This window comes from Anser brachyrhynchus (genome assembly GCF_964034855.1).
Source record: "Anser brachyrhynchus genome assembly, chromosome: Z".
In the NCBI taxonomy this organism is placed as follows: Eukaryota; Metazoa; Chordata; class Aves; order Anseriformes; family Anatidae; genus Anser; species Anser brachyrhynchus.
Window position 1 is genome coordinate 77,293,904 of NC_137697.1, and position 20,846 is coordinate 77,314,749.

Below are 20,846 nucleotides of genomic sequence, written 5' to 3' on the forward strand. Positions count from 1 at the left end.
GTATTATTTGGGGTTTATAATGTTGTTACTGAGGTGGTATTTGGCCAGAGGTATGTATAAATAGGCAATTTGCTATTATGTATTGCAAGGAAAAGACCATGTGTTTGTTCAGTACCTGACTGAGTTCCAGAGGCTGCACCATGAATGGTCTTATCAACATTTAACATCACTGCCTCAGACTGAAAGCAGAAAAACACCAAACCTTGAGAATGAAATGAGTACTTGGAAAAGGAGAATAGGGATTTGTAAACTGAACTGAGGATTTACTGGTTTTCTATTACTCTTCCTTTTCCAAGTATAAACTGTGCCCCCCACCTAGTCCACCAAAAGACAGCCCATCGTTATATGCATGTAATTCCTACTAATTTTGACAGAAGCTGTATAGGTGAAAATAGCAAAGAGTGGAGCTCCACAACAAGAAACTGGCATTAAGGGCTCTATAGCTGTATCAGGAGTTGTTCACTGTCCAAGTTGTTCACTGTCCATCATACCTGAAATAGCCACAACTGTTTCAACCACTGTTTACTGCTCCACCAGCAGCTAATCTTCATGGGCAAGTGTTTTACACATGTCATTCAGAAAAAGAAAAAAAAAAGAAGAAAACAAACAACAAAAAAAAAAAACAGGCAGAAACAGTCTGCTACTGACAATGAACAAAATTTGCCCAGTTGCTGTGGGAGGCCCCCAGTGCAACAATGGTAGTTATATACTCATATGTAAGTAGATAGATGGGAATTACAGGCTTCATCATAAAGCATTGTTACGTGGTAGCTGCACAGTGAATGCTGTTAGAGCTAAGTATTTCCAGGTGGGATATTTATATGTGTGGTTAGAAACTCTCTTGTTGTCTTTTAGACTCCTTGTGGTCTTTTTCAAGCTACAGAGGCCCATATAAAAAACAAAATTAGGATGTCATTTCATATAGCTATTTTAGATTTAACAAAGGCTAATGGATTAAAGTTCCAAGTGGTTGTAATCTGTCCTAATTAGTTCCTCAGTGTACAGATTTGTCTGGTCTAGCACATGGGAGAGCACTGAGGACCTTCCTTATGAATATGCTCCTCCAGTAATCTGTGCCTACAGGGAAGATATTTAATCACATCCACACCTGAGGTACTTTCTTAACAACTCTGCCCAAACTGTCCATGCTTTGTTAAAAAATAGAACACCTACTGTTCATGGAAGGTCTCATCTTCAGTAGCTCTGATGGTTGGTGTCACCTAGGCAGGTGTGGAAGAGCAATTGGCTGTTCAGCGTCTTCAGGCTTTGTACTGCAGCAGTTATGGCCTTCTCTTGAGTTGCATTTAAGTGGCAGCAGAGAGAAAGTCCCTTGTCGTCCTCTGCCACCATTCTCCCTGAAGCGTGCTGAACATCTTTTCTTCTGTGATGTTTCTGTTGTGAGATACTTAGACCTTGCTGTCTGATTTCCTATCATGGACAAAACAAGGAACAGATTTGGGTGAATATGACTCCAGCAGTTGTTTTGCTCCCAATTACTGTGGTATTCAGATGATACGTGGCCATTTATATATGTGTGTTCATGCAGTATCTCTGTGAAGTAAAAGTGTTTTGCTATTCCTAAATCATAGATGAAGAAATGAAAGACAGATTAGCTGAGAGATTTACCAGCAGGTTATACACAGAGGCTGTAGCAGTTCCAGGAACAGAATACAAGGAGTATGTTAATATTATAACCATTGAGCTATCCTAACCTAGCCAGGTCAAAGCTGGAAACTAGATCTGAATGCACTGTAAAATGGCCAAAATTCAATATAACACATAAATTTGGACTATAACTAGTACAGTTTCTGGTTTATTTCTCTGAAAATGGATCCCACCAAAGAAGCCCTCATGTTTTATGTTATCATTTGTATATTAGGATGTCTGTTTTAAAATCTTCATCTATCTCAGTGCATACTTATATAATTCTTAAATATCACTTTATTTATCAAGTTGTTTTTTCAGTGATGGAATGAAATTATATAATTGTGCAACACAGAACTATTATGAAAGTAGCAGTATGATGGGGACTTGATGACATTTTAATGCTAGTATGTGGTACAAGGTTGGGTTGCCTTCTTGTTATGGGACCAAGACAATGGACAATGTAGGAGTCTGAAACATGGACACAAAACTGACCAGGGAAGAAAAGATCCTAAATGCTGCAATAGCCTTTGAAAATATGACCAAGAACTACATTCTGTGTATCACAGAGAACTGAGCTTGGCAAACAGCACAGGGAAACACTACTTCTAGCTTTTGAAACTCAGTTCACTTGCTTAGACTCCAGAATGTACTACTGGGACCATCTCTTATCTTAAGCCAACAAGTACAGTACGGATAACACAGACATTGCAATAAGAACCTTCCCTCTGCCATGGGTTATCACACCCCTAACAGCATGGCAGGGGCAAGCGTGGTTGCTCCCCTTCCCAGCTCATGCACCGCCCAGGTGAAGCCACAGTGAGAGACATGGATGGCACAGAGAAACAAACAATCACTCCCTGCCACCTCCAAAAGAAACAAAACATCGTCCCTCCTCAGTGTGACACTACAGTAGTCAGCTGGAAAGAACATCAGAAGTCATATAACCAAACCTAGAGAACAAGTTATAGATTACTTATTTTCATCTCTGTCTAAACATATTTCTTCTTTGCTGTCAAGCACATAGCTGTATCAATTTGGAGAGAGAAAAAGCTCTTCTTGAATATACAATAGCCTTGGAAAAGCCCTCTGAAAATAAATTATAGAAGCAACTAAATATTAATTTCATTTTGAAAAATTTAGGCCCACTTTTTAATATGTAGTGTTTACCACAGCAGATGTTTTACTATCACAGCAACATATAAAAGGAACATTAATAAATTTGCTAAAACCCAGAGAAAAAAAAAAAAAAAAAAACCATAATATGGCAGGAGCTTCAGGAGCTTTCTTGAAGTAATCCTGCTTTTGCATTCACCTTGCAGAGGTGCTGAAACCCAATGTCAAGGGACTCATGTATGTGAAAACATGTTGTCAGGAATAGGAATGCTAACACTCAGTACCCAGGCTTTCTGTATCACTCTTAGGTGGTCAAGAGCTGCACCACAGCAAAATAAACAGGAGAAGATCTCCTAGATCTCTATATTTTACCATTTTTTGCAAGCTGACAGCTCTCCTCAAGCTCCCTGTCTTGGGTCAGTGCTGCAGCACCTGAAGCTCTTTCATGTCCATTGCCGCCAGATCAAGTCTACATATGCCTGCGAGGATCCATGTAGAAATACATTCATTATTAGAGGCTGGTGTAAGACTTGAATGCAAGACTTAATATAGTCCTTCCAAAATGTTTGGTATCTTTAATTATACCCCTGACTCCTCCAGATATGCATATAAATGTCTAATCCTTTTTAAATCCTATTACTTTCTTGTCCTCCAAGAGTCTCTGTGAAAAGGAGTTTCACAGTTTCTCTAAACCTTATATGAAAGATTATTTTCACTCATCACTCTTGAGTTTTCCACCTTTTGGTTTCATTGAATGCCTCCTCACACTTTCCTGATGCACTAGGAAGAGTGGAGTGCACAGATCTGTATGCTCTAAAGCATTTGTTGTCTTGTAGACTTGCAGAGTGTCTCTCTGCATGCATCTCCTGCCTAAGGTAAATAAGCCTAACCATTTCTGCACTTCAAAAAAAATTATTTTTTCCAAACTGACATGTAATTCCACAATATCCTTTTTAGGATCAACTGAACATGACCATACTACTACCCGTATCAGAAAGGTGAAGGAATTTAATAATAAATAAACTCCCACACAGCAGCTGACACAAGGTAGGTGCACCCAGAGGATATAACCAATTCACCTTTGGTAAATTCATTTATTTGCTATAGCTCAGACACCTTCAGTGTCCAGATATCCTGTTACTTAGGGTCTGCAGAGTTCAATAGCAAGGACATAACAACCAGTAGTGAAATTGCTGTTTCTGATATGTAATCTGGGTTTTACTCTAGCAGCCCTTCTGTAGTCTGGATTTTAATTTTATCCTGTACCAACTTCAACTACGAGTAACTCTAATTAGTCTGATTTTTTTAAATGGTATTACAATAGACCTGGTAAGACCAGGCCATTAGATCTCAGTGGAGACACCATGGGGTATAACAGGTTAGAAGTATTGCCCTGCTCTCTTCCTTCATGACCGACATAGCTCCTACAGAGGAGTTAGGTCATTGCCTTGTTGTTTCCAGTCAATCATCCCTGTCTCTCTATTCATAATATGCTGCAGGCAAACTTTTTAATGTTGTCCACGCATTTTGTTTTTATAGCATCAGGTTCTACATTATCAGAGTCAGTAAGTAAAACCACATGTAATAATAATAATAATAATAATAATGGCTTCTAAAAGGAGGTGGGAAATATGGTATGTGAGAATAATAATTTTTCACCATATGTGTAACTAATCGGAAGCTAATGTGACAAAATTTTGTATCCCTGAAGAGAAACACAGATAACAATGAGGAGGTCATAGTTCTCCCCTTTATTCAAAGAGTTGCTAAGAGATTGTGACCTGTAACATTCATATTAGTTGGCTTTATTTAATTTAATATTTCCTTTTCTAATGTGTAGGTTATAATCTTGCATATGAACCTTAATATCATAATACGCTGGACAAAGATTCCTTGACAAAATAGATTTTTCTATTATTTCTGAATGACTTAGGAATTTTATGCTTTGATCTGTTTCTGAAATTCAGTATAATTTATGAAGTTACCAAGAATTTAAAATCCTAGTTACCATGATCTGTCAATAAAAAATTGTATTATGAATTATTACTTAAGTTTTAGACATCTGCAATATATATTAGTACCTGACTATCACTATTTTTTAAGTAGAGGTAACAGCTTTGCATATAAAATACTAAAATTAAAAACACAATCAAGTACACTAGTGTTTACATCACTTTAAACTTTTGGATTTGTGTGTGTGACTGAATTGGACATTCCTCCTTTTTATGTTGTATTGAATTGTACTTTAAATTGCAGAATTAAATGCTCAAAGCAGAAACCTTGTCAGTTGCAATGTCACCAAATCAAATGCTGTAAAGATGAAGTAGCCCTGCTGTTACTTCTGTCAAAGCCTTCTGGCTATACTTCACATTTGGTGCCTTTATTTGTTCCTCTATTTCTATTTTGCTAAATAAAATGTTGAAGCAACAGCATACACTGTGAAACAGACTGTAAATATAAGCAGCAAATGTAGACAGAGGTTGAACATATGAAAGAAATGCCACATAATTTGGAATTCTCCCCAATTTGGCAAATAAAAGAAGTAACAATTTCCAAAGAAGTACGTGAATGTGTATATCGAAACTAAACTAGTGCTGTTTGGCATGTGGGCTATAACAGAGTTATAAAGCAAGGTAATGAAGTCTCAGGCTAATATCCCATACCCAAAAGCCTCGCAGGAGTTACAGGATGATCTTGGAGTACTTTCTGGTCTTTCATAGGTCCCTGAGTCTTTTTACCTCCCAGAAACACAATTGTGAGTTGTTTATATTTCTGCTTAATGTTATTCTGAATATACACAAAGGCAGTACTACTCAGAATGAAAGAATATCTTAAGATATTATGCTGTTACTGCATTACATTTTTCTTACGTTACAAAGTGCTCTTTTAGAAAATGTTCTAAATAATTATGCTTCATTTGGAAAAATAAAAATAGCATCTTGCATTCAGTTGCTATGATTTCTTAGAAGAAACTGTTATGTAGTAGTCGGTGAACAAAGAGCTTTGCAGCTGAGCTAATTACATTCTTACTTCTTTTTTAAGACATACTTCTACCAGCCCTGCTCTAGAGTTTTAAAAACCACTGGTCTTTTTGGTGCCAAAATTTCACTGGCAAATCACCTGAAATTGTACACCAAAATAATTACACACACAGTAGAAGGCTTATTCTTGGAGCTTCTTGTGTTTCATGGGGTTTAGCACTGAAATGCTCCTTTCCTGACAAATTTGCTGCAGTCGGATACGACATATTCTGGGGTATTGGCTGTCGCTAAGCTGTGGATTCTGCAAATAATTGTAGCGACCTGTTTTTATTGACAAACAATTACAGTATTTTTCAGACGATGCCAATAAAACAGCTCTGTGTTAGGCAGAGATATCCAAGCCACTTGTGACAAGGTACGGTAACACAAGTACTGCTTCAGAGATGTGTCAGCCTAGTACCACGGTGTGGCACGCAGACATGCTCATGAGCCAAAATGCCATCGACGCTGAGCATAGGCAGCAGTAATGCACACTGTTTCTTGAGTTTCCCATAGCATAGCACAATGCATAGTACATGCCCTTTAAATTTGCCTAATTCCATGTTGTACTTCTGTGTCCCGTGGGCCTCTGGTGAACAGGAAATTTTCCCAGTCCTTTATACTATCCCTTCATGAGGCCAAAACCAACTTTACTTATTCCCTGTGGTCTGCCTGGAACTTTAGGGATAGAATGCCTTGGAAATTGTGTTGCACCTTGTGCAGTTTCTCTGTCACTAAAATCTCAGGACTTCTTGTCTATTGCATTTCCTGTTTGCTGGTGCTAGGATTTTTTTCAAAGAAAGCAGGTTTAGATACCTCAGCCACGCACCTGGAATGACCTCCAACCGATGCACTTCAAAAAAGATGAAATTTTAATCTCTGTAATTATTTTTCTAACTAAAGGTGATATATTTGACTAAGTTACAGACAAGGCTTACAACTTTTATATAAATACTGAAGTACTTCATCTTTGGTAATGATAGCTTTTAATATTAAGAAATGTTTTTTTCTGAGCTGAGAATTGATTCTTATCTTCTACCATACAGTATGCAAAGAAAACCTTTTGGCTACCAGGTAAGAATTTACTTCTGCACTTGAGTTTTCCAAAGTCCTTGTTTATGCTAGACTTCTCAACAATACTTATTAAGAGACACACTTCCTTTCTCCTTTGGAAATAGAAGAGTTTTATATGTAATTTGACTGATTGTCCTTTCTCCAAATTCTGTGAGAGCATTTTTCCCTGGATCACCTGAAATACAGACCCAGGGACTCAAAACCTAAAGTAGCACTTTTAAACACAACATATTCCTGTTTTCTAAGTGGTAACACAAAGTTGTGCTCAGGAAGTTTCTAAAACAAAGGGAAAGCTTAAAAATATTCTCAAGCCTGAGATAGAACTGAATGCACTTAAAAAGAAATGAATCACAGAGCAAAACTCCTGCCTACATTTCTCAACTTGGGAAAGTTACTGTGATTCAATTCGTATTCTACAAGCTGGCTGAGCTATGACCTTGACCCCTTTATCTGAAGCTTTAAAAAGTGAATGCATCTTGAGTGGATGTGGCTTTCTGCTGGCCTGGCAAATTAGACATAACCCCCCAAAATATATTCAGGCACATATTTAGATAGATGCAGAAACAGACAGATGGTTGTAACTTAGCCTATGATCAAAAAGGAAAAAAGAATCAGTCTCCAACAACAACAAAAAAAAACGCTTTATTTTTTAACAATTTCTTCTCCATCATTATTCCTTGCCAATTCTTATTCTTTACATTCAGTATTCCACAATCTTGCACAATTATTACAATGTATTAATAATTAATTGATTCTTAATTCTTTTGCATCTTCTGGCACTCATAATATCCTGGAATAATAATTATATAATCATGGTCTGGAAGAAAAGAAAACAATATCTAATTAAAAAGTGTTTGACCTCAAATTTTAAAACTATAATTTCTTTAAATGGTATATCTTTATTTACTGCTCATGATACTGTATGGTGGCATGCATTATTTCTAATCAAGATGTCCTTTCATATTTGCATGATAATCCTGCAGCTCTTAAGCCATGAAAAAAGACCATAACATCACCATTTAGTTGCTGTTCTTTGTCTTCATTTATATGCTTCACCTTTAAATATTTACTTGACAGCCTACTTGAATTCAAATATACCTGCAGTTGGGGAAAATAAAGTGTGCCATATAACTCAACCCAGCCATGATTTGTGGAAAATTTACATGAGCAGATTGACGTAATTTATGTTCGAAGTTTAACCTAGTGTCAATAAACAGCAGGTATGAGTCACCCACTATATGCCTGCGTGTGGTAATGCTCAATGCAGAAGACATGATCCCAGAAGAAGCTTTCTCTTTTGATGTTGCTTTTTGACCTTGCAGAGAGTGTGAAACTAAATCCTTTATAAAATACAGTGAATCTTTAAAGACTTCTGAGTGCATTTTATGTATGTCCAGTTGGTGTTTGACAAGCAGACTATATTTCCCTCCCTGTTTAAAAACTGCTAAAAGAGCTTATGCAACGGAAAGTCCTTTGGAGGGGAGAAGATCCCCCTGCCCAGGGCTCTGTGTGTGTACATTAAGAACGAGGGCAGCTTGCTCGCATAAAGACCCCACTTGTTACTGGTCCTCCTGGAGCTTTTAAGGGGTCACCCCAGCATGTGGCCACCGTAGGCTCTGACTTCTGAGTCTGGTTGTCTCCCTTTCATACAAGGGTCACGTAGGATGTCTGGATTTCCAGAACCATCTCCCCTTTTGTGCCCCAAAACTGCACCTGTTCCCATGAATGGTTATAGTGGGATGTGGTCACAAGCAGACAGGCAACATTCAGGGAGGGTTGTTAATTAATACCCATATCATAGATACTTATTTCTGTTTTATTTGTTTCATTTTTTGTCTTCACCATGAGATGGTCCATAGAGAAGCCAGCAGTGACAAGTAATGCCAGGCAAGTTCATATTTTTACCTCAAATATGGTGCATTTTTGATTATTATTCTGAGGAACACATACAAATGTAGTGTCAAACTTGCAGAATTATTTTTCAGAGGCTCTAAGGCTTTGGAAAGTGGCTGTCTAAATATGATTTAGATGGCTAGTTTCGACATGCAAATTGGAGAAACACAGGTGGTAGGGAGGGTACGTGTTCTGCTCACAGTGCACACACTCAGCCAGCTCAAAGAGCAGAGGAGATGGGGATTACTAAAGTGCATATGGAATCAGAGGAGGAAGATTATTCATATGCCTATAGACTTGTAATAAGTAAGTACAGCCTGTTCCTGTTTAAAAGGAAAAATCAGTTCATCTGTGTTGTGTTTTTTTTTTTTTTTTCCCCTGGATGTGTTTGTGAAAATCATAATGTAGGTAATGTCACTGCCGACACAATGCCGGGAGCACTCTTTTGTGAATTCTTCAGACCCGAAGGCACATTAGCATTTCAGCACGCTGCATTCAGATTAGATCTGCAAGTTATTTCTTATTGCAGTGAACGAGCTAAAGTGTCGCCTTGGCATTCTGAACCCTCTGAACCTGCGGGCTGCTGGCACACCCTGGCCATTTGCCGCTCTAACTTTCATTTCCCACCCTGAGCTGCGCTCACTTAAGTGCCACCAAGGTTCCTCAAAGCATCCGAGTGAAACTCTTCATAAAACAAACAAAAACATTACCAGCAGCCACCACCAAACGCTGCGGGCTTGACAAGCCGCCAGCCCAGAGGCCCGGAGGAGCTTGACTGGGCTGGGACGTGGCTCTGTGAAAGTGCTGCTGACCCAGCCAAAGTAGGCGCATGCTGTGGCACCTCCATTTCAGAAGTCCAGCGCAGCATCCACCCGGCGTGTTTTAGCTCGGGTTGGTAAACCCAGTGCTGTCAGCCTGCTCAAGATCTGCACGTATTCACTATGATAATGATGCCTCTGGCTGCGCGGCGGCCATGGCCTACCCGAGCAGCTGCTCTGTGCAGCACCGGCTTAGAGGCTCAGCAGCACTGTACTTATCGCGGCCTGCCCCAGCGGCAGGCACCCGCCTGAGCCACTCCGCTGAGAAATGGAGAGAGGAGCACGGCGACAGCAAAGCCAGAATAAATTCTGTACATACTTAAAATTACAAACCCCACATACATATGCAGAACTGTGAGATATTGACTAAGTAGATTAGTATTGGAAAGCGCCTTAATGAAAGAAATCTTTGGCAACTTACGTTGAGATGCTGCAGAAACCCACAGGGGTTAAAAACTTTTTAAAGTCATTATATAACAAGAAGGCTGCACCCTTTCTGAAGCAAATGCTCCCTCCTCACGAGACACATAGCTTAATGCCTTCAGTCTTCACTAGCCTCTCTGCACGCAGCTGTGCTGGCAGTGGTCAATGTTGGGTGCAGGACTCACCGAGTGGCCACTGCACTCTACTTCATCTGCAAATGCATGGCTCTCTGCCAGTGTCAGGCTTCATAAAATGTTATTTTCCCTCTTGCTCGTTTAAATCTCTGTGCTTCTCCAATTTCTCTTGGCTTGCAGTCCCCTAAATATTGCCACAACATCCTTTAACCACTGGACCTGCAGAAATTAAGTTGTCAAGCAGTGTTTCATTTGTCTTCAGGTAGGTAAGGATGTAAACCTGAGGACAGTTGAAAAGTGGCACTCCTCCGATGCCTCTCAGAGATGAGGGAGTCAGTCACAGCTCCAGAGACAAAAACATGCCAGCAGATACAGACCCCCTGTGAACCTCCATCCCTTCCTGAATCGCCCATCCCCTCCACTTGAGCTGCATCCAGATCTGACATAAGAGTTTGAGAACTGGGAGACTTGCCAGTTTTTGCATGGCTTCTCTTCCTTTGCAGAAATGGAGAAGGTCTGCAGAGAAGAGCAGAAAGGACCAGGTGTGGGCCAGGGTGTTAGGAGGGAGAAGGCAGTGATCAGCAGGGACCAAGCACAGCTCTGCAGCCCTGCAGCAGAGCCCTGGGTGCAGTGACTGGTGTTCCTCACCATTTTGTGCTCTTCCTGGTGAATCCATTTCTGGAGAAGGCTGCTGTGCAGCAATAGCTGTCGCTTGTTCAAAATTACAGCACCATGAAACCCAAACCTGAAAGTTAGCAGAAGTTAAGCCAGGAGAAATTAGACCCAATTTAAAGTTATCATAAGCATCTATCTTCCCAGTCCATCACTGTGTAAACCAAACTGCCTGAAGCAGAATCAGGAGCCAAATCCAGCTTGTTTTATGCACAGCAATAGCCTCGCTGAAGGTGGTAGGACTAATGGAGTGAGTAAGGTGAACAGAATGTAGCACAAATATTTTGCTTTGAGTTACTTGCAAATACCATGTCATGAAAGGGGAATTTCACACCTCACTTATTAATATTATAGCCAAGAAACAAGAAATACATGTGCCTTCAGTGGACTCAGTTTTCCCAGTTGCTGGTTCAGCTGAATCTCCCCTACAACAATATTTATATAGGCCCTACAGATGAAGAAATGTCTTATCCAATCCGGATGTATGAATTTCAAGATGCTTTTAATACCCAAATCAAGCTGTGTGTCTTCACAAAGAAAACTATACTATTTATGATGGCATGTATGTGGAATTTAGGAACCTAGAGACTTCTGTGAGGAAGTGAAATGTTGGTAACACCTCTTTTAGTTCTTGAAAGACGGATTGTATGCACAACAGATGTCTTCTCTGTGGAACATTGTTCAAAGGGGCATTGTACTACAGGCCCCTGTTTGATTGCCTCTAGCTATCATCCTAGGGAACAGGAAAGAGGGTTTTGAAGCAACTCAAGCATGTATAGACCAGTAGTAAATGAGTATTAATGAAACCAAGACTTCCCTCTGCAACATGCAAAAAATAAGCCACTGTATCCTGTTATTTTAGCAGGAAATTATCAATTACATTTGCTTTTGGGGCATGCTAGGTAAGATACTGACTTACCCACACTCACATTTTCTTCCATACATTTTTTAACATGTCAGAAAAAATGATGTGTGTGTCAGAAAATGGTTTTATCCTCATCCCCCAGAGATAAAAGAATTAAACCTTCCTTTAAGCACCAATGGAATCTGAAAGTGTAGGAAGAGAGATCCATTTGCTAATAGTATATTTTTCCATGTCAAAAGTTGTGTTAAAAAATGTATGTATATATATATCCAGCCCCACAAACCTTTGCAGATCTTCGTTACCCTGCAGTATGTTGAAATATTAACAGAAATTGCCTCTGTAGTTATTTCCTGTTAAAATGCTGTAAGAATGCTTATTCTCCTGGTGTTTTATTGAACAACAGGAGATCCTCCTCCTGGAAAGGAAAACGATTCTGCTTAACTCTCATAGTGTCCTAAGGGAGTCCTGCATGAAAATATTTATTTCTTCCGGGAGACTTTCTAGATGCAAAAAGATTGGACTTGCCCACTGGGCAGTGGCAGAGCAGCAGCACTGTGTCCAACCACCGTGTTTCATGCCACTTGCTACAGTAAAAGCATTTTTTTCCTATAAACTAGTCATTACACAATATAGCAAGTGTAGAGATGTACAAAGCTCACTAGCTTACTTCCTGAAACTCCTTCCTTCCATTTCAGCCTTTTTCAAATTGATTTAATGAAACCCTATTTTTTTCTGCCTGCAATTTTTGCAATTTTCAGTACTTGAGAAGGGACACCAGAGAATCAAATCCTAGCACAGTTTCATTTCCAAATCAGGTACAATACCTCAAGCTTCCTCACAATATTTTAATGTTAACTTGGAACATCTATTTCTGGGCAAGATTTTTCTCTCCTTAATACCTAAATGACTTTGTCTCTTTCTGAGCCTCTACATAAAAATGTGAGGGTTTTAAGGTACTTTGCTGCTTCCCTGAATGTGGGTCCCTGAAACCAGTTGTATTTGACAGCTTTTCCTGGTAAGTGGTACTTTCCAGCACCAAATGATTTGAGACACAATTCTGGGCTGAAAGTAACTTCTATTGCTTAAACCAACACAGAAAAAAATGTCTGAAAACACTTATTAAAAGATAGGTTGTCTGGGAATGAATGTCTGCCTTTCCTTTTCCTGTTTGCTGTCATTTGTAATATGCTGAATCGTAAGGTTAATGCAATTTTTAGGTCTGCTTTAAGGTTTTGTAGTTTTTCTCATATTTGTGCTAGTCCTTTCCTTTAATTATCTGTAAATTATTTTTCTTGGCTAGGCTGAACTTTTCCATGGTGAACTGTTTACCATCCAAGCAGGCCTTGCTTCCTCCTTATCTTTGCTGGCTTATTGATATTTCCTATTCCAACAGCTCTTTTCCTCCCCACATATTGTGCATGAACCTTCTCCTCCTTGCCAGCCACATCCTCACCTTCACAGCTCACTTCTCTCTCTCTTTCTCTCTCTCTTCTGAATAACAAGCCATTTCCTCTCTCATTTCCTCCCACAGAAGATGTTTTTGGGCCTGTTCCCAAAAAAATCTCTGGCATTAAATTATGCCCATTCCTGTCTTTCCAGTGGGCAGACTTCCAGACGTGTTTCATCTGGTGTGCAACACAGGGGCAGGTCTGGCTTAGTAAATCATGTTCGTGGCTCGTCTGGCATTCCTGGCATCCCCGGACAGTGGTGACAGGGCTGGTGGTGGAGGTTCCCCCTGGCAACAAGCTCTCCGATTCATGTTTTCAAATCAACTGCAAGAGGTCCGTTATGGTATAATACGAAAACAGGGCTTCCCTTTTTTTATTGCAAGTGAAAAGGCTATTAAACTGGGGAGGCAAGCGCTGAGTCAGCCATATTTACACAGCTAAAATGCATTTCTCAATTTACTGAATGGTAAGTGTATTATCCAATTACCTTCATATCTTTAACAAAGTTAAGGGTCACTTGAAAATAAGCTCACCAATTCTTCACAAAAACAAGAAAGATGTCTGATGCAGAGGATTCCTCATAGATAGATAGAGTTAAAAGAGATTTTTCTTTAAAGTATATAGATTTGAGAGAAATTGTGTTTAATCTGCTTTGTATTATTTTAAGCACTTACAATTTGGCTTCCATCTAAGTGGCTGAAAGGAATTAAAATTTCATAAAAAGGATTAAAGAAATAACTCCTTTTCTAATTTCTAGTTTGAATTTTTGTTTAAATGGCCATCTCAGAGAAAGCATTTAACTTATTTCTCTGCTGATTTAAATGTGACCATTTACTTAATAATGCTAATTAACAGTAGCAGGCAAGTAAGCAAATAAAGCAAGAATCTTATACAGCTCAACATGCACTTTTAACTTGACGGAAATGTTACACTTACAACATTAAGCAGTTTTGATCTTCAACTTCAGGACGCTGACAACTGAAGACCTGAGCGTATGAATAAATTATCACCAGGTAGACTTTCCTGTGAACTTCCAGTGCAGCAGCTGCTCTATCGCAACCACGGCTGTACATGTTTGGAATAAAATGAGGTGATTTAAGCTGGTTCTTCCCTGGCTGAAAAAGGGAATCTTTTACCCTCCCATTTGCTGCTGGGTAAAATTGGAGACATGGTGGTAAAGCTTAGCATCAAGGGCAGCAAGTTGTCTTCTTTTGCCTAAACCTTTAGGCCACGCCCCATAGCCAGCTCCCTGCCAACACCACTGCATGTTGTCCACTGCCCCAGATGTCCCCTGAGAAGTTTGCCACAGCTCACTCAAGGCTCTCCCTCCTCAGATACGTTCAGCAGCTCTTGGGCATGTGAACAATGAACAAACCCTTCAGTGGAAGAGGTCTCTAAGGAGAGGGGCACTGGCAATGTTCTCAAGGGGTTGAGGGAACATGTAAGGAGTGACCACAGCTGTTGCAAAGAAAGCTGAACTGATCTCAGACCAAAGCTAGACTTTTTTTTCTCGATATATTACAACAGGTGACTAGGTCAATTGGTAATGTAAATGGTCTTCTCCAAGTTAATCAAGTGTGAATGTCTTCCCGGGGGAGCCAGACAAGCATGAGGTATACATGGCTCAGCCCAACACAGAGTTTAAAAAGGAACAACCAGCACAATAAACTTTGAAAAAAGCAATGAGTTTGAGCTGCCTTCAACCTGTGTATTCCTTTCCAGTGACTGGGGATGCCTAGCATCAGCATGGTGAGAATATGGACACTCCTGATGGGAATCACATTTTTTTTTGTGACCCCACTCTATATTGCAATAACTATATTACGCTCTTGTTATTTCAGTGCATTCCTGGATCATTCTTCTAAATCAAAATTCTCCATAACATCAAATATCTTCAGATAGTTAAATTTGGTATTAAATTATAAATCCTCCATATGTAGAATATCATCTGAACTCTTCCCCTTTATAGAAATATAGAATCATAGAAAGGCTTAGGTTGAAAGGGACTTCAAAGATCATCTACCTCCAACCCCACTTCCATTGTCAGGGATGCCACCCACAACATCAGGTTGCCCAGGGCCTCGTCCATCCTGGTCTTGAACACCTGCAGGGATGGGGCATCCACAGCTTCTCTGAGCAACCTATTCCAGTGCCTCACCACCCTCTGAGTGAAGAATTTCCTCCTAACACCTAATCTAAATCTCCCCTCTGTTAGTTTAAAACCATTCCCACTTGTATTACCAATATCTGCCCATGTAAAAGGTACTGTCCATCTTTTCTATAAGCTCACTTTAAGTATTGAAAAGCTGCAATGAGGTCACCATGGAGCCTTCTCCTGGCTGAACAGACCCTGCTCTCTCAACCTGTCTCTATAGCAGACGTGCTCCAGCCCTTGGTCACCTTTGTGGCCTTCTTTGGACCCACTCTAAAAGACCCACTTCCTTCTTGTGCTGAGTGCCCCAGACCTGGACACAGCACTCTAAGTGGGGCCTCACAAAGGCAGAGCAGAAGGGCACAATCACTTCCCTCCACCTGCTGCCCACCCCTCTGTTGGTGCAGGCCGGGATGCAGTTGGCCTTCTGGACTGCAAGCACACACTGCTGGCTCATGTTGAGCTTTTCATCCACCAGAACCCCCAAGTCCTTCTCTGCAGGGCTGCTCTCAATGAGTTCTTCTCCTAGACTGTCCTCGTCTCTTGGATTGCCCCAGCACAGGTGCAGCACCCTGCAATTAAACTTCTTGAACTTCATTAGGTTCACTTGCCAGGCTTGTCCAGGTCCTTTTGGATGGCATCCCTTCCTTCTATTGTACCAACTGCACCGCTCAGCTTGGTGTCATCTGCAAACTTGCTGAGGGTGCACTCTCTCCCACAGTCTATGTCATTGGTTAGGATATTAAACAGCACTGGTCCCAGGACAGACCCCTGAGGGACTCCACTTGTCACCAGCCTACACCTGGACATGGAGCCATTGACCACCACTCTCCCTGTTCAGCCTTCAAGCTGATTCCTTATCCACATCCACTGAACAGTCCATCCTTCAAATACATTTCTCTCCAATTTGGAGATCAGGATGTGATGCTGAACAGTATCAAAGGCCTTGCAGAAGTCCAGGTAGATTACATCATTTGGTCTTCCCTTGTCAGCTGATGCAGTCACTCCATCACAGAAGGCCACCAGATTGGTCAGGCATATGATTTGCCGTTGGTGAAGCCATGCTGGCTGCCTTGGATTGCCTCCTTGTCTTGCATGTGCCTTGACATTGCTTCCAGGAGGATCTGTTCCACAATCTTGCCAGACACAGAGGTGAGGCTTACTGGTCTGTAGTTCTGTCCTATAGCAAATGGATACCAAAATTATTCCTCTTTCTAGAGCCAATGTTCCCTTTGAGAAACCTGTAAATCATGGCCAGGCTGGGAAAATCTGAGTTCACACACAAATATCTCCTCAGGGCAAAGAATGGCATATTGAGTTAAACATGATCATAAGTCCCACTCCCATTCCCAGGGCTTCTGTAGTGTTGCAGGTCAAGTTGGAATTTCTCACATGGGCAGTGAATTGTGTACTGTGAATTCACATGAATTTACCTTGTGCGGTCTTAATGATGGACCTATATTCCGAGCCTCACTCTTTAACGCATGCATTACACTAGCACTGCCTGTATCAGTGCAAGGGCTCTGGTGGGACTTTTTGGTTTTAACTAGTGGAAAACTGATTTTGTCATAATGGAGTATAATACCTCTTAAAATTAAATGCTTCTGAACAATAGCACCATTATTTTTCATTAGGAATCTGAGCTTGGTTCTACTAATGCTAAAGGACAGCTTTATTATAAGAAAAGTTGTTGTACTTCCATAATATGGCCAGTGGGCCCTACCCTCCAAGTAGTTAGGCATTGAATTAATATTTCCTGGAATGAAACATAGTCCCCAAATACCTTCAGAAGATGACTGTGTTAACTGAAACAAGTTTCAGATATCCTAATTAGCAAGAGACCTGAGGTTAAAGCTCATTTATCAAATTTTACAGTGCTTAAGTCTGAGTTGCAAGCAGCTCGTTTTAGTAGATAATGGAGATGAGAAGACGGAATTGGTCAGGAGGCGAGCTTTGATCCCAGATGACTCATACAAGTTGTGCCACTGTGAAACTAGTACACCACCAAGATGTACCAGAGTCAGAATATGTATTTCAGTTTAACTTTTTGTTACTACTGTTAAAAAAAGAGAAGCAGCACATCACAAGTGCACTACTGTAAGTATAAGAAGTGATGAGCTCATGTTTCACTACCTGTTTTCCTCACAAATAATACAGACTATCTTGTATATGTTATTTTTCTCCCCACAGTTTTTATATTACCCTTCCCATATATAACCCCTAGAAACAATGACAATCAATAAACTCGTTCTAGAAGTAGGTCTGAATTAGGCCTATCTATTTTTTCCTGAATGAAGCATCCTACACTTGGCCAGGTGTAGTGGTTAACATTTGGACTAAGTGGAATTTCAGCAGGTTTGTACAGGCCAGCTCACATATTCATGCTGGCTTGGATTTAAATCTTAAACTAGGAACTACCTCTGGGACCATTTGTAAAAAATTATGAACATTTTGGCTGTCTTATTTCTGTCTTGAGAATTCCACTGAGGAACGTTTATATTTGGATCATCCATTGCTTTTCTAATTCTTCCTGAAGATATAGACTTGGAATCTTCAACATACTCACATAGCTTTAGTGAAGAATTTGCTTTCACAAGGATTGCAAAATCAGTCTCCTGGTGTGTACTGTGTCCTGTTATTTCTAACCCAAAGAAGTGTTTTCTTCTCTCTTTTTGTTCATAAACGGAGTTATGTGAAAACAAATTGCAGGTACTAGAATCACTTTTAAGCAGTGCCTTCACTTTCAAAACATAGTTTTTTGGATGCTCAGTTGGTAATCTCCACATTTTTAGCGGGATCTAAAGTAACAGTCAATCTAAATTACAGACAGAGAGGCAGTGTTTTGTCTATAGTTGTCAAAAAACCCTGACTACCAGCATGATTTTCCATAGGACCAGTTACAATGGAGCAACTTATGTGAAGTTCTCTTCCACATCTACTTTCTGATTAAACTTTAGTTTTTTAGTGTTCTGTCTGCTAGAGTTCTATTTCAGTGCTCGCTGAAAATCATTGTCCTGAGTTTTGTTTTACACTTTCTAGGACTGGATGCATTCACTTTAATACCAGCCATTATCTCCAGCTAAAGAAAAAGGTGTTTCTGCCACATCCAATGTTTCAGCACGTATTTCATGTGTGAAATTCTGCACAGCATGCTTTCTCTGTGTTGTTTTGTCTCTTTTCCCCTGTGCATTTGATCCTCTCTCCTTTAAAGACTGCCCAACTCTCCAACCTGTTGATGAGGACAAGAAAGAGGGAAGGAGAGACCTTGTCCAAAACCTGTGAACACGTTTTTTAAAGATCCCTCTATCATTTCAGACCTTCATATGAGTTGTCACCTTCTCTTCAAGTCTACTATTGTTTCCTACCTTACCCAAATTACCCACTATGATATTATTTGCTGCCACTTACACAACTCCCCCACACACCCCCCACCCCACCCCACCCCACCCCGAAAAATAAATAAATAGATAGATAAATAAATAAATTGTGTATACATCCCTGTGCAAATGCAGCTCTGAACTGACTTGCAAATTGCACAGCATAAGAAGTTAAGACAGACCATACTGTCTCTAGCAGTGTGCAGTTCCTCTAACAAGAGCAGCCAGACTCCTACAGAAAGAGTCCAACATGGTAGGTATATCCATCCTTGATCTTGTGCACTGATCCAGCTTCCAGGATTACTTGGGTGAATGAGACTTGTAGATTTCAGCCTTTTGTAACCAATGTCTGATTTATCCCCAGCAAATTTAGTATATTTCTCTCTGGTTTTTGTTATATTTATAGACTTCACCGGATGATGTGGCAAAGAGTTCCACAATTTTGTCAAACACATAAATAATGTGTAATACAGATGCTTGAGCAGTTTAACTTTAACTAATAGTTTAACTACTCTTCCTTTCTCCTCCCACACAAATAATTCAAAAACTTTCACAATAAGGCTTTAACAAATATAATTCCAAAACATTATCGCTATCCTTTTATGTCATCCAAAGAAATCTTGTTTGATCCTCTTCAATGTACAAATTACACATGAAAAACTATTTCTTTGTGTTAAATGTTGTAGGGGAAAATATTTTTAAAAATTATTGAACAATTAAAAGAGGGAAAAATCCAAATACAATAAAAATATTTTGATGGACACATCAGTTTTCCTGTTCTTTATTTCAAGTGTCTGATTCAGATGTTATTATCCCCATACAGAAAGAACTTGTAGCAGTTGTTATATGGAAATACCTGGTTCTGTGGAAGTCCCACAAACTTCAAGAAGCTCCTCTTGTAAGATGTAAGTTCAGTTGATACAAACATGAATCAGCAGCTTTGAAGAGTTAGTGTAAGAATTAAAGGTTTGTGTAGAAGTCAAACAGTGACAATTGGAATACAAAAAAATAGTAAGTAATTCCCATCATTACATTTCTAATATATATGTGCCATGCATCCAACTCTCAATAAAGGAAAAATAAATCCAATATGCATAAACTACCTGAAAAAGGCAGAAAATAATAACATTGCTCTCCATTGCTCTCCAAGGTTGCTTGAGAAAAGGAGAGGAATGAAAGTGTCTGCTTTGACCTTTAGAATGGCAAGACAAACGAAGTTGCTGAATAAGCAATTTACTTTGAGGGAAGTTTCTACACACCCCTTTTTATATTTACTGTTTGTATTTACATCATATCCTGTAACATGTTGATTTTCTCAGTTTTTAGTCATTTTTAGTTAATGTTATTTTGGATATTCTTACCCATGGAAGATCTCCTCCCTTTTTGTCCCATTGATCTCTATGTAGCAGTGAACTGTAAAAGGTTTTATATAAGGGCAGGATTTTCTCTGTTTGCTTTAAGCTTTTGCATTGTGGTTTAACTGATTGACCACTTCTTTAACATAAGTGAGAATGAACAAGAAAATGTGATTTACTTACTCCACACCATTTATTTGTACACTTACATTTGTTCTTTCCAGTCAGCCTCCACATCTGGATCTTTATGCTCCATAAAGTCAGTGAGAGTTTTGCCGTTAACTACAGGGAGAACAAGATCAAGTTTTAATTCATTTTCTCTCTAATCTAATTGATCTTCTCAGTCTCTCTTCACACTGTCACACTAGATCTTCACAAACTTCTCATAATTTTCACCTCAGCTTTGTTGCAATTAGTGAATTACAAATCACCTAAGTGATTTGTAAAAAAAGGATCCCTCTCTATATCTTGTGGGAGTTCAGTAAACCAACCCCAGCTCTTTCCATTGAAATGGTATCACTTTGCTTTTATTTTATTTTGTTATCTGTATGAAACTCTTTCCAAGATATTCCACAGTTTTATTCTCATAATTCTAGAGAAGAGAAACTCAGGTACAGAAGAGTTATGTGGTTGATTCAAAGTTTCTGTGCAAGTCAGTAAATCAAACAGAAAACAAATCCACTGCACTCAGGCTCACATCTTCTCTACCTGCTTAGAAACAGGACTACATTTTCTTGGCTCTTTTTGGGTTTGTTTTTTGTTTTGTTTTGTTTTGTTTTTCAGTTGATAGATAAAAGTCACAAATCATGCATTTAACTAAACCAGCTAATGTTATTGACGATGATATGCTAATTG

At 39.6% G+C, this 20,846-nt stretch overlaps 1 protein-coding gene across 1 annotated transcript in view; it reads right to left on the reverse strand.

Moving 5' to 3' along the window:
• Positions 1-6,853: 6,853 nt before the first annotated feature.
• The window catches only part of LOC308185805 (uncharacterized protein), a 103,796-nt gene continuing 89,803 nt past the window's right edge, over positions 6,854-20,846 (reverse strand). Inside the window, exons 2-3 of the mRNA XM_080574368.1 lie at positions 20,201-20,273; positions 6,854-16,439 (exon numbers count right to left, since the gene is read on the reverse strand). Coding sequence (XP_080430494.1) covers positions 16,097-16,439; positions 20,201-20,247 — 390 coding nt within the window. The 5' untranslated portion in view covers positions 20,248-20,273 and the 3' untranslated portion in view covers positions 6,854-16,096. The remainder of the gene's footprint in view (positions 16,440-20,200; positions 20,274-20,846) is intronic.